We start from the raw sequence: 15,545 nt of genomic DNA on the forward strand, positions 1-15,545 counted from the left end.
CTAGCTATTTGAACAAAGTGAATCCAGTTATACCGGTGTTTTACACCTTACCAAAGGTGCATAAAAACTTATGGCAACCACCTGGACGACCGATAGTGGCTTCAATTGATTCAATCTTGTCCCCATTGGCTATTACACTAGATCGTATCTTGACTCCATTAGTATCTAAGACTCCTTCATATCTAAGAGATACAGATGACTTTCTACAGCAATTGAAATCTTTGGGCCCACTTCCTCCAGATACACTCCTCGCCACTCTTGATGTTAATTCCTTGTATACTAGTATACAACATGATCTTGGTATACAAGCAATGTCGTGGTTTTTGGAACATCACAGTGACCTTTCTCCATTACAAACACGATTTTGTCTTGACTTGCTGGATATTGTTTTACATAAAAAAAAATTTCTATTTCAAGATCAATTTTATTTTCAGACCAAAGGAACAGCTATGGGTTCAAATGTTGCACCACCTTATGCGAATATTTATATGACGCATTTTGAATCCCAATTTGTATATAATCATCCCATATTTCATAACCATATTTTAATGTACAAAAGGTACATTGACGATATATTTGTCTTCTCTGGTTCCCAATTACTCTTTGAGTTTTTATGTCATTTAAACTCTAGAGTTGATGGCTTATCCTTCACCAAACACGTTGATTCATCTACTATCAATTTTCTTTATACACGTGTACATTTGAACTCACAGGGTATTATTACATCGGATATTTATGTGAAACCAACAGACCGTAATAGCCTTTTACATTATACCAGTAGTCACCCACGACATCTGAAGAATGCATTACCAATATCTCAGCACAAAAGAGTGGCCAGGATTGTCTCTTCCCAGGATCAACGACTTGAACGACATAAGGAAATGTCCAACAAATTTCTACAACGTGGCTATCCTTTGCCCATAGTAGATTCTGCATATCATTCAAGTTATAGTTCAATCACTAGACCAAAAAGGATAGGACCATTTATAACTTGTGTTAACACTTTTCATCCTCTTCATCCTATTATAAAAGGTATTATTCTCAGACATTGGCAGATACTACGTAATTCTTATCCACAGATAACAGAATTCTCCTCTTCTCCTCTTTTTAGCTACAAACGCTCTCCCAATCTTAGAGACATGTTGGTAAGGGCGGACATAGGATATAAAATTGTCAAATCTAGACAAACTTTCTTAGCTACACCTAAACAGGGTAATTATCCCTGTTTACATTGTCCCCATTGCTCCAATATCATTAAAGGTAATCAATGCACACACCCTCGCACTGGTAAGGTTTTCTATTTGAAGGACTTTTTCACCTGTGACACATCATACGTGGTATTTTTGATAAAGTGCCCATGCGGTCTCGGATATGTTGGGGAGACTACCCAGCATGTCCGAGACCGTATTGGGAAACATAAGTCCACTATTCGTTGCAAATTACTCATGTTGCCCATACCACATCATTTTATCCAATATGGACATACAATTTCTCAGATGAGATTTCAGGTTTTGGAGCATATTCCACCTTTGAGACGTGGGGGTGATAGGATTAAGAAATTAAAAGAAAGAGAGTCTTATTGGATTCATACTCTGAATACCCTTTTCCCGTCTGGTCTCAATAGGGAGTATGAGAATTATTGATGAGGGGTCCGTCCTATCTGTTCTCTATTCCCCCCCCCTTTTTTTGTTAAGGTTCTCTCATAAGTATGAGAGGTTTCTGTAATGTTTATTGTGAATCCTGTTAGATATTTAATATGTGATAAGAGTTATGGGTGCACATAGGGGTGTGCGGACGCACATAGCGTTTGCACACTCATATGAGCACATATTATAGCTAGAATTCCTTACAATAATGTCTGTTGGGGTTTTAAAGTTATATCCCCCTATTATTATGTATATTACGTATTTTATATCACATTATAATGTATGTATGCATATTGGCTATACGTATTCAGTTACATAAGTATATTTCTTATGACTATGCAAATTACTATATAAGTATATACACAGAGGATTAATTGCGGTTATAAAGAGTCCTATCCTTTATCTTTTCTCTTTTTCAGATGCGTACTTGATAAATTTCGCTTTATAATGAGATTCCGGGAGCCGTGATTCACATTCATTTGTTTTGCACTTCTGCGCATGCGCGCACTTCCGGGTACACTGCGCACGCGCGGCTTGCGTGCCATTCACTCTCAAGCGTTCCACACACAGGAAATTAATTAATTATGCCCGCCCCTCAGCACATTTAAACCCCAGCGCGGCCACTTCACCTCGCACTTCACCGCTGATCCCCAGCTAAACAGGTATGTCATGTTTATTCTCCTTTTTAACCCTTTGTTGAGCGGCACTCTGTCACTCTGGATCCTATTCTCATAAGATCTGCTGCGGTTTTCTTTGTAATTATTTGATTCTTTTACACTGATAGTATCTTTTTCACTTTACCTCTCCAGCTCCATAGCGGTTCATCATTTCCTCTTTGAGAACTATAAGCATGTATTATTTGTCATAATGAAGGTAATGACGCTTTTTCATCTTTTATTCTGATTATTTATTGGTTCACAAACAATGTTTCTGTGGGGTTCACGGATTGACATTGGTGATACGCTCTTTGAGATATATAATATATATGAATTTTTCCTAATATATTTATTAGGATATTCCTCTTGATGCTTATGATTCCTAAAATGTGGGCATTATTATTATTTTTCCAGATACAAATGGTTTCATGCGTCTGATGTTCTTCAGATATTATTCAAATACACCAATTAGGTAAAATGATTTTTTGTAATGTTGTATGCTACTTGATTGATATCAATATGAAATGAATGAATATTGGTACTGATTTTTCCATTATGTCTTGTTATGTAAATTTCAGTTGTGAAGAAGGCAAGAGCCGAAACGTTATTTATAGCTGAATTATCAATTTATGAAAATAAAATACAATTGATACATCATAGTGTGCCGGAGTTTCTTCAATATATATGGACTTTTTTTCTCCTGAGCACCATACTAGTGAGCCAGACCATTTCTTGAATATATGTTCCTCGTTCTTGCGGCAGCACACATCGCTATGTGTGACACTGCAGGAGCGACGAACATCTCCTTACCTTACCTGCGTCCTCCTGCAATGTGGAAGGAAGGAGGTGGGCGGCATGTTTATGTCCCGCTCATCTCCGCCCTTCCGCTTCTATTGGACAGCTGCCGTGTGACGTCGCTGTGACGCCGCATGACCCGCCCCCTTAGAAAGGAGTTTGCCGGCCAGAGCGACGTCGCAGGGCAGGTAAGTGCAAGTGACGGGGTTAAGCGAGGTTGTGCGGCACGGGCAACGATTTGCCTGTGTCGCACAACCGACAGGGGCGGGTACGATCGCTTGTGATTTCGCTAGCGAGATCGCAGTGTGTAAAGCCCGCTGAAGACCCCTGTGCCTGTCATTATGGAGCTCCCTGAAAACTCTGCATGTGGCCGGGAGTCAAAGGAGACTGTAATTTTTACTATATACAGCAATACTGTGATATTGCTAGAACCAGGAGAACAATGAGTCTGTACCGAAAATTAAGAAACCACACTTCTATTGAATTCATTTGCATACAAAAATAGTGATTATTTCCAAAATACAATCCCAATACACATTATAAATCAGTTGCTTAATCCAAAAATATTCTATCCTCCTTTCTATGTTGCACTGGCAAAAGGCAAAGAAATTAAAGTTATCAGCCACAAGATGGCAGTATGGTGCAACATACTGCTGAACCATACTGCCATGTAGTGGCTGATGAATAAATTACTAAGGAGGAGAATCGTACTGTTGGATCACTTTAACCAAAGTGTACAATGTAAAAACAATTACGTTTTTCTGAACTGAACTGAATTCAGAAATGCCCGATGTATCAAAATATAAACTCAATTAATCTGATTGGTACACGGTGTAGTGTTAAAAAAAAATTCCAAACACCAAAATTACGTTTTTCTGGTTGCTGCAACATTGCATTAATAGGCGATCAAACCATAGAATCCTATTGTCAGATCACTTTTACCAAAGTGTACAATATGAAAATAATAACCTCAAAAAGCTGTCAGAATTGTTTTTTTTCTTTTTTTTGTTTTTTTTAAACTATTTCACCACACTTGGAATATTTTTCCCATATTCTAGTACACTCATAAAATTATTCCATAGTACAACTTGTCTCGCAAGACATAAGCTCTTGTATGTTTGTGTGGATATAAAAATAAAAAAAGTTATGGCTCTGGGGAGGAAAAATACATAGATGCAAATAGGCTGCGCCATGAAGGGGTTAATGTCTCACATGTCAGAATATTGTGGAGCAAAAAGTAAATTGCTGAAGTGCTGTTTTTTTTTTTTTTTAATTGATATAGAATACAGGCACTGTCCAACCATACCAATAAATAGTCAGAAATATCCCTTTTAAGGGAGTTTCTGGAGACCTCCATAGACTTCTCTAAGCCACAGTCATTCTGTTAGTCACAGCTAGAAGTTGTGAGGTGCTTTACTACCCAGTTTGTGTTTGTTTGTGTGTGTGTTTGTAATTTTTTTTTCCCCCCCTTTCCGTTCTTTAGCTCTATAATGCATACATGGAAACTCAAGATCAATTATTAATAGAAAAGCAGGAAAATAAAAGAATTACCAAGTACCTGGATGACATAGTGAAGGAGGTGGAGGCGAAAGCACCCATTCTGAAACGTCAGCGAGAAGAGTACGAGCGTCTGCAGAAAACTGTGGCAAGTCTATCAGCTAAACTTGAATTGGCAATGAAGGTATTTTGTTGTTTTTTTTTTTTTTTTTTTTTGTTTTAGCATTCAATATTTTTTTTTCCCTTTTTTTAACATCTTTCTAATTTTCCTTTAGGAAATTCAGTGTTTGCAGAGTGAAACTGATAAGGCAAACAAGCTTTCCTCAGTGCTTGAAAAAGAAAACCAGAGGCTGGAGTTACAAGTGAAGGATCTGTCCCAACAGGTAGGGCATAACGAAAAAGGTCTGTAAGCTTAGACCTCTGCAGGCATGTTTTTATACAGCAATACTGAAATGAAAGGGAGAAGAAACCCAACCAGAGTACATGAAGTTTTATTTAGCATTCAATAAAATAGAAATGCTTATAACACGGAGGCTGCTTTGTAGACAGGGCATACTGGACATCTGCATAGTAAGCCGCGGCATTGTTATATATGTATGTATGTATGTGTGTGTGTGTGTGTGTGTGTGTGTGTGTGTGTGTGTGTGTGTGTGTGTGTATATATAATTTATTATGTTATGTTTAGTTCCGAAGATAACCAACCTTATAAATAGGTACGTATATGGGATAGTTAACCGTAATAAAGCGGTAGCTTATACATTTTGAAATATATGGCTTTGCACTTGCATATATGGCCGCCAGTTTCGGCGATCTCCCCTCCTCCCCAACTCACGTTTCGTTGCTTTTTCATCAGGAGATATGTGTTGGGGGGAGAATGCCTGACATGACCTGCACCCCATGATAGGCAGATTTATGTAATATCTATTATTGGGCAGAGACCTCCTGTATAAGACAAAACAAACTCCCTATATGCCACTTTGGCTAAATTTCTATTTATTTTAAAGCAGGTTTCTGGGACTTTAATGTTTGATATTAGAGGACATGGTAGCAGTGAGAAAAAAAATTTGTGCATAATCCGGCTAGTTTTGATCTGGTAACAAGTCCCCTTTAAATTAATGGCTTATTAGCTCCAGGCAATGCCATTGATCAGCATAATTGTGTCTAAGCTGCGCCGTATATAATGAATGGGCCCATTCAATAAACTCATGGGTTGATATATCAGAAGTTTGAACTCTACCAGTGTGATAATGATGGGCCATTTAGTACCAAGCTCCAGAAACCTCTGTCCTTATGTATTAAGGGTGCCTATGGAAGTAATGGAGGCCTCTTTAACTCTGGATACTATGAAAGGGGTTGTCTGGTATTTTATGACCCATCGGAGGAGGAATAACACCTAGAAGCTCCACTGAAAAGGTGTTTTCAGCTGCCGTACTGGTCAGATGTGGAGTGAACTAGGCCAGAACAGCACAGTTTTGTGAATGTGTAGTGAACAGTGCCAAGCACTGCAGCTTGGCTCCTCTTCTAGTGAATGGAGCATGCTGATCCTATTCCTTTTATTGTTTACACCTGGTTGCTGAGAGCGGCTACTTGGTGATTGTCTCAAATATTGGAACCCCACTAATCTAATCTATTTGGTTATCAGTATTGAAATTTTGCAGAACCCTTTTAACCCCTTCACAACCAATGACCTAGTGGTACGTCATTGGTCTTATTACGGTAATCACTGCCAGCCGCTGCTGTGAGCCTTGTCTGATGCCTGCATTTATTTGCTGATTTTGATCAGCAGACGTGGGGTTGACAGGCGCGGGTGGATGACGACGTGATCATGGGGAGCCGATTGTTGTCATGGTAGCAAGAGATTATGTGATTACATCGCTATCATGATGTCATTCCTCTAAGTGCCGACAGAGCTCTGATCAGCAGAAATGCAGCAGTGACCAGACTGCTGATTGATAAAGTCACCTAGGGAAACTAGTAAAATAAATAAAAACTAAGGTTCTAAAAAAAACATAAAAACATTAAAAAGCTAAAAGTTCAAAGCACTCTCTAGTCGGCCTGTTGAAAATGAAACCGACTTCCTGTTCCTGTCCTGGCTGAGGTGGCAGCTTAGGGGAGAAGCTCCTGCCACCCCTCACAGAAACCGACTAAAAACAGACCCCCCGGACGAGCCACCAAACAGAGAGCAGCACAGGAGGTTACCTAAAGCAGACAGCTATGGAACGGTACCTCCTGAGAAGCTCTGGGAGCGGTGAATCAGCCTGGAGAAGCTTTGATATGGACAGAGGAGAAGATAAGATAATGGCACCGAGCCTGATGGGGGAGGAGCCTGAACGCATGGTGAGAGACACAGAAAAGCAAACACAGAGCTGGAAGGGGAGAGATAAGGGAGATATGAGCGAGGAGACAGGAGATAAGGAAGATATGAGCGAGGAGGACACAGCAGGAGAGAGGTGGATGCAGGGGACTGATGATGGTGGATCGCAATGGGAGGATGAAGGAGATATGGAGGCAGAGGGGAGAGAAGATGCAGGCAAAGCAGGGCAGCTCAGAGACACAGCAGTGTTGGAGGATGAAACTGACAAACAGCACAGGGAGATTAATCCCACTCAGACTCACAGGAAGTCAAATGCAAGAATTCATAGTACCCCTTCCAAAGGAAACAAAAAGCAGCCTACTACACCAACATCACAAGCCTGCAAGCTATTGGGGGATGGAGGTGGTGGCCCAGTCCAGACAAAGAGAACTAAGAAAACAGCACCACCTGCAGGCCAAGACAAGTACACACAAAAGCTTAATGTGGACTATAAAAAACTGGCTGAAGAAGTGACATCACACTTGTCAAAAGAGGTTAAAGTGGCTATTGAGGCAGCCATACAAACATCATTAGCTAATATGCAAAAACAGATAAATGCCCATGCCTCTAGACTGGCAGAATCAGAGCAGAGAATATCTGACTCCGAGGAGACAATACTGGCTATGCAAGCACAAATAGCAGCTCTAGCAAAATCTAATGAATACTTGAAGGATAAAGCGGACGATTTGGAAAACAGATCGAGACGAAACAACTTACGTATAGTCGGGTTGCCAGAGTCTGTGTCGATTGGACGGTTGGATAATATATGCGAGTTGGAGCTACCGCAGGCCCTGGGCATAAAGGCGAAATTCAGAGTTGAAAGAGCCCACAGAGTGGGTCCACTGAGACACCAGGAGGCGAATAAGGGAGAGGGCCAAAACTCAAACAAGAATACCCCGATAAGAGCCAGGCAGGTGATTGTCAAGTACCTTGATTATAAGCATAAGGAGGAAATATTGAGGGCCTTTAGAGAACGAAAGCGTCCACTACAATATCAAGGCAACAGACTGCTAATTTTTGGGGATTATTCAGCGGAAGTATCCAGAAGGAGAAAAGAATTTACCAAAATTTGCTCATTTCTGTACAACAAAAAAGTAAAGTGCCAGCTATTATACCCTGCTACACTGAAAGTTAGAAACCCCAATGGCTCGTTTGTATACTACAAGGACTACAAAGAAGCAGAAAACATTCTCATGGCAGAGCTCAACAAGACTAGGTCAGAAAGGCAAGAAAAAGGAGCTAGTGGAGAAGGGAATAATAGAAGAGGATCCCCCACAAGCTCAGGAAGAGATGTGGGACGTCTTGGGGGACAAAAGCAAGTCGAGACCAGGGAGGAAAGGAGGCCAAGCCCGGGTCGACAGCATAATTCTCGCCTGGAACACAGGAACCAACCCTTGGAGAGAAACCATGATACCTGAACTGGAACTCGCTCATTGTTTTTCCTTTTTTTGCCTGTTTTTTTTTTTTTTTTTTCTCTCTTCCCAAACAGGGAGAGGCGTTGAGGAGGATGCATTACGGAGAGAGGGTTGGGGAGGTGAGAGGAGGAGGGGGAAGGGAGAAAAGAGAGGAAAACATCCCAAAGTCTGGGTCCTCTTCCCCCCCTCTTTTTTTTTTTTTTTTTTTTTTTTTTTTTTTTTTTTTTTGTTCTTCTCCTTTCTTTCTCCATCTTCTCTCCCCTTGGTCTTTTTTTTTTCTTTTTTTCTTTTTCTCCTTTGTCCAGGAACATCATCCAAATTCAAATGAAGTGGGCCTGTTCTGGGCGGACTGATGGCTACCTGGAGTCAGAGATAAGTAGGACTGGAGAATCTTGCTGAGGTTTTGACATACTGTGCTAATTTTTGCATAATTTTCAAAGGCTTATTCAAGTTAGTCCGGGGATAGAACATATATTTTTTGGGGGGTGATTAGGGAGCTACATATTTTGGCTAGGAATAGGGGAGCTCACCAACGTGGCGGGAAACGCCGTGGATTTCTCGGAAGGGAAAATATGTTTTACAGTTACATGCTTTTTGTTGTATTTGTTATATTTGCAAGGTGGGGAAAGGGAGTGTCGATTTTGTGGTACCAACTGTGATTCTAGTGTCGAACATCTCGTCTTCCTTGATGCAGGGGCCCATAGGGGAGGGAGTAGTAAAAGCAGAATACACAGGTTAACATGATACAGATAACTACGTGGAATGTTAAAGGGCTGAGATCACCTAACAAACGAGCAATGATATTGAGACATCTGAAAAGACTAAAGACAGACATTGCCTTATTACAGGAAACCCACTTGGGGGGGGAGGACTTTTTCCGCATGAAGAAACATTGGGTGGGCACCGTTTACGGGGCAGCGGCACAAGGTAGAAAAGCGGGCACTATGATTCTAATAAATAAACAATTCAGTCATGAGGTAGTGGCACATGAGGCAGACGACCATGGAAGGTGGCAGCACTTAACAATCGTTAGTCCAGCGGGTAAACTCAGTATTTATAATGTCTATGGCCCAAATTCACAACAAATCGCATTTCATGATGACATAAAGGCCACCATATTAGCAGATGGGGAGGCTAACATTATAGTGGGAGGCGATTTTAACACTGTCCCAGACTCAGCTGAAGATAGGAGGAGGGGCGAGGAGGGGACAGCTAATGTGGGCAGGAGTTTAGACAATAGGGATGTAACATTAGAAGACGTAGGACTGAAAGACATCTGGAGACTAACTCACCCACATGACAGAGAGTATACACACTTCTCTCACCCTCATGATAGCTGGTCACGTATTGATCAGTTCTGGATCTCGCAAGACTTACTGAGTGGAACGCAAGATTGTGTGATAGAGAATATGGTGATCTCTGATCATAGTCCGGTGAGATTGGGCATTAGAGAGAAATTCAGGAGAGGTACAGATATCATATGGAGATTCCCATCGTTCCTTCTCAGGCAAGATAATTTCCACAAGGTGCTACAGGAGTGGTGGGGAGAATTCGCAGAGGACAATAAGGAACATAGAGAGTCCCCAGTGATATTTTGGGAAACGGCAAAAGCGGTCCTAAGGGGCCGTCTGGTGGGGTACGCAGCCATGATCAAACGGAAAACCAATGAGAATTATAATTTCCATAGTGAAGCAGTACGGGTAGCATATACAAATTATGTGACAAATAGATCTCCCATGACAAAAGGCAGATGGTTGGAGGCAAAAGAGGGATTTGACGAATGGGCCAAAAAAAAGGAACAACTATTCTGGTCGCACAAGGAGGTTGACTTACATAGGTTTGGCAACAAGGCGGGAAGGATGTTGGCCAATCTGGCAAGGGGCAGCAGAAAGATGACAGTGATCTCTAAACTGAAAACAAAGGGGGGAGAGGTGACTACGGATCCTAAGGACATTAATAAACTGTTGGGAGATTACTATAGAAAACTATATGGGTCAGGGAATAACGACATGACTGATGAGGCAGAGTGGCTAAGACAAGCCCAAATGCCTAGCTTGACGGAGGAAGATTTGAGTGCCTTAAACGCAGATATCACAGTAGAGGAGGTGACGAGAACAATTGGGGAGCTTAACACCAACAAGGCACCGGGACCTGACGGTTTCAATAGTGAATTCTATAAGGCTCTGAAGGATCTGATCTCGCCGGATCTAACCTCAGTCTTTAATGCTTTCCTGGGAGGGGCGGAAATACCCAAAAATTCCAACATAGCATATATTAAATTACTCCCCAAGGGAACCAAGGACCTGGATGATCCCTCTAGTTATAGACCTATATCGCTCATAAATCAGGATTTAAAAATTATGTCCAAGATCATGGCTAATAGACTGGCCGAGATCTTACCTAGGATCATTACGAATCACCAGGTGGGGTTTATTAAGGGGAGAAATGCCGTTACCAATATTCGAAAGACAATTCTAGTGGTAGACGCGGTTAGACTGGGTCTCACTGAGGGAGGGGCTAGACCTGCCCTAGTTACACTTGACGCAGAAAAAGCGTTTGATAATGTAAATTGGGGGTGGTTAGACAGGGTAATGGAGGCCATAGGGATTGTAGGCAAGATGAGACTTTACATTAGAAACCTTTATGCCAACTCGGGAGCTAGGGTTCACACTCCGGGCTTTCTATCAGACGTGTTCCCTTTGATGAAGGGAACAAGACAGGGCTGCCCATTATCTCCTCTTTTATTCAACCTGGCAATCGAGCCGTTGTCAAGAATACTACAGGGACAAAATAGCTTTAAAGGAATCAAGATAAGGGGTTCAGAAGTAAAGACAGCGCTTTTTGCTGATGACATCATACTTTATATGGGGGACCCCGGTGCGGATTTGCCACAGACTCTTGCCTTGATTGAAAAATTTGGCTCATTCTCCGGTTTCAAACTGAACAAAAAAAAATGCGAGATCATGTTCCTAAAGGGGCATCATGGGACAATGGGGGGACAAATAAGGGATGGCTGTCTATGTGGAATTCCTATAGCACAATCTTCAATTAAATACCTGGGAGTGCATATAGGAAGATCGGTGGAAACAATCTATAACTTGAATTATGGACCGCTAATCAGGAAAATTATAGTTCAATTAAAGGGATGGAAAGGTCTGCCACTTCCATTACTGGCAAGATGTCACCTGATAAAAATGATGAGCTTTCCTAGGCTGCTGTATCCCTTCCAGACAATCCCGCTATTGCTAAAACTAAAGGATGTGAATAAGCTCAACTCCGCGTATACAGAATTTCTGTGGAGGGGAAGGAAACCCAGAATAAAGCTGCGTACGCTGATGAAGTCAGCAGAGGAGGGAGGTCTAAACTTTCCAGATGTCCAAGGGTATAATCTTGTATGTATCATGAGGCATGTAATTGATTGGGTGAGAGGAACGAGTAGGCACTCAGATCATGCGATGGAAACTAAATATGCGTCACCGTGGGATCTGACGTCCATTCTGCACTCCCCACTATCCAGGGTTGAAGGGCACATAAGGAACTCAATTATATTCCGAGACACCATGCTAACATGGAAGTCGGTAAGGAAAAAACTGGGGCTCTCATGGAAAGTGTCCAAGTACTTGAACCCCTGGGCATTCCCAAATTTTCCCCTGGGACGAGAAAACAAGCTATTTACTAGATGGAAAGAGAGGGGAGTCAGGAGAATGATAGATGTTATGAATGTGGAGGACAGGAGGTGGATGACAGGTCGGGAAGTGCTGGATAAGTACAACCTTAATAGCTCACATGTCATCCAGTATGAACAATTGAAACATGGAATAATAGGAGACCTGGGTGTGGTTGGAAGAGAGCTGAACAGAAGTTCGATTGATGAGTTACTGGAATGTGATGTAACAAGTATAATTGTCTCTAAAATTTATCGATCGCTAAGGGGGGTGCTTATCTCTCGGGAGGATAGTCGGACTTTAAAAGCGTGGGGGAAACAATTGGGAAGGGAAGAAGTGGTGGATGATATACTGAGAGGATGGGTACAAGTGCGGAAACATATTACCAATGAGAGATGGAGAGACACTCAATTCAGAATTCTACATAGGGCCATTATAGGTTTCAACATACCAGGTAGGGATAGGTGGTGTCCTAAGTGTCAAAAAGAAAAAACGGATATGCTGCATGGGCTATGGGAATGTGAGACAATCGCTAGGTTCTGGAACCAAGTCAGACTATTTGCCCAGTCAACATGGGGAATTTTCAGCAAACTAGACTTAATGGTGTGGATTTTCCACTCCTTTGAGGGAGGAGTAGGAGGAGGACCGAGCACGCAGGAAAAGAGGAAATACGCAATAATGCATGACATAGCCATGATAGCTAAGCGTTGCATCTTAAAACACTGGATTCAAAGGGAGGGCCCATCCATAAAGGAGGTTGTGGGCGAACTACACAACCTTCTGAAGTGGGAAAAACTAGAAGCGGAGAGGGATAAAGATGGGTTGACAGCCAAGTTTTTTGTGAGATGGAGACATTTTATTGAAAGCCAATTCACACAGGGAAAAATAATTAACCTGATGGCACCTTTTGTTCACTCGGAGTGGTATATCCTGAGCGATATCCAGGACAGCCTGGGTAAACTGAGAATCACCTAGGAGGGGGCTCTGGCGGGAGGGGGAGACGAGACGGTTGGGAATACCAAGACACGCTAGCAAAATTGAAATCATTCAGGGACGACACAGAGATTTAACGAATTGTATTGCATATGTTATATTATATTTCATTACCTATGTTTTGGTTTAATGTTACTGTATACTATCTTAAATCGAACAGCAACATGGAACTCCAAATTGGGGTATCACCCACCTCTATGTCACATTTTGTCAGACGAATGTTCTTCTTTTGCAATGATACTTGTCATGTTTTTACAAATTTGAAAAATCAATAAAAAACGTTTTGGAAAATGAAACCATAAAGAAAATTAATATACGTATTTAGTATCACTGCTCTCTGAAATCCCCTATCACAATATAAACGTAATTAATCTGATCGGTACATGGACATGGTGTAATGTAAAAAAAATTCCAAATGTCAAAATTGTTTTTCTGGTCGCTGCAACATTGCATTAAATGAAGATCAAACCATTGCATCTACACTAAAATGGTGTAATTAAAAATGCCAGCTCCAAACATAAGCCAACACTGAGCCCCAGATCCCGAAAAGTGACAACGTTACAAATCGTGGAAAATGGCGCTAAAAGTGCAACTTATTTTGGACAGTTTCTTAATTTTTTTTTTTTTTTACCTCTTAGATAAAAGTAAACCCATTCATGTTTGGTGTCTATGAACCTATACTGACCTGAGCCATCACACCGACATATCAGTTTTACCATATAGGCACGGCAAAGCTGTGGAAAGATAAGGCGCAATAGGGTCTTACCCGGTAGACAAAGGGTGGTGAATGTCAGGAGAAGCACTCACCTGGTAGGGTTGTGATAGTCACTACTCCTTTGAAAGCATGTAGATAACGTGGACGGCAGCGGACCCGCAGCAGGAGTGGTTTAAATCAGCAGGGGAAATGCAGGATTAGAATACCGCGCCAAACCACAGAAGTCCAGGTGGAGATAGTAAAACTCTTTTCTTTATTTTCACAGGTCTTTTCACAGGTCTACGCGTTTCAAGGACATATCCGTCCTCTTCCTCAGGACAAATGTGCAGAGAATACTATAGGATAATACTATAGTATTCTCTGCACATTTGTCCTGAGGAAGAGGACGGATATGTCCTTGAAACGCGTAGACCTGTGAAAAGACCTGTGAAAATAAAGAAAAGAGTTTTACTATCTCCACCTGGACTTCTGTGGTTTGGCGCGGTATTCTAGTTTTACCATATAGTAAACACTGAATTAAAGACCAAAAAAACAATCTTGCAGTTGCACTTCTTTTGCAATGTCACCGCACTTGGAATTTTTTTCCCTGTTTTCCAGTACACTATATGGTAAAACTAATGGTTTAATTCAAAAGTACAACTCGTCCCGCAAAAAATAAGCCCCATATGTGGCAAGACTGTTGTTTTTTTTTTTTTATATATTTTTTTTTTTCCTCTGATGCCTCATTGGGGGACACAGGACCATGGGTGTTATGCTGCTTATCCATAGGAGGACACGAAGTAGATGCAAGGATGTTAGCTCCTCCCCTGCAGTATACACCCCCTGGCCCAGCCAGGCTACTTCAGTTTTAGCTTAGTATCTATAGGAGGCACATCTCTGCAGACTACTGCAGCAAGAATTTTCTTTATCGTTCCTTTGGGAGACCCAGACCATGGGTGTTTAGCTTCTGCCTCCGGAGGACACACAAAGTACTACACTTAAAAGTGTAGCTCCTCCCTCTGAGCTTATACACCCCCTGGTAGCCGGTCCTAGCCAGTTTATTGCTTTGTGTCAGGAGGCATACATCCACACATGCATTCTCATCTGATTTGTTTGACTTTTGGAAAGAGTTTGAAGAAAAGCGGGTCCATGTCTGGACTCCCGGCATGTCCCTTCTCACCCCACTGTGTCGGCGGTGTTGTTAAGGTTGATTTACAAGGCTGAAGCCTTACATGCCGCGCTCCTTCACCATCCCTTCTGGGCTCTGGCTTGAAGTGGGAGCCAGCACGGTCTCCATGCCTGGCAGGAGTCCGGTCTCCATCCACAGCCCCTTGAGGATTCTGTTGGACCGGAGCACTCATCCCCAGGGACATGGCCCTGCGTCTCAGCAGCTAAGTACCTGAGACGTCTATGTTGGGGGTCCCGGTTCTTTATTGTAAGGGGAGAGTATGCTGTATGTGATTGTTTTTAACTTTTCCGGCGGGTGCTCCAGCTTTTGCCTGAGAACCGCGCCGATGGTGCCTGCTTGTCGGCCTCGCTGCTTAAATTTAGGCCCCGGCTTCGACGGAGGCCTAGTTTCGTTTTCCTGCCCTCGCATGTCACTCATGCAGAGGGACAGGTTCGGCTCCTCCCGGCGGCCGTTCTACACAGGGGAGGGACACTCCCCACTTCTGGGGCGTCCCTCCTTCCCTGCAGGTCTCTATAGCCCTCCAGTTCCCGCTCTTTTATAGGAACGCCCCTAGTCCCGCCCCCTCTCTTCGCTCCGGTTGCCATTTCTCAGGCAGAGTTCACTCTGCTCTGGGAGATCCTGCATTCTGCATCTCTGCTATGG

The 15,545-nt window shown here is 42.3% G+C and overlaps 1 protein-coding gene across 1 annotated transcript in view; it reads left to right on the top strand.

Moving 5' to 3' along the window:
- The window catches only part of TPR (translocated promoter region, nuclear basket protein), a 481,409-nt gene that overhangs the window by 126,870 nt on the left and 338,994 nt on the right, over positions 1-15,545 (top strand). The window contains exons 12-13 of the mRNA XM_075322004.1: positions 4,581-4,778; positions 4,870-4,977. Of these exons, the coding sequence (XP_075178119.1) occupies positions 4,581-4,778; positions 4,870-4,977 (306 nt within the window). The remainder of the gene's footprint in view (positions 1-4,580; positions 4,779-4,869; positions 4,978-15,545) is intronic.

The sequence above is a fragment of the Anomaloglossus baeobatrachus genome, chromosome 8, assembly GCF_048569485.1.
Source record: "Anomaloglossus baeobatrachus isolate aAnoBae1 chromosome 8, aAnoBae1.hap1, whole genome shotgun sequence".
Lineage (NCBI taxonomy): Eukaryota > Metazoa > Chordata > Amphibia > Anura > Aromobatidae > Anomaloglossus > Anomaloglossus baeobatrachus.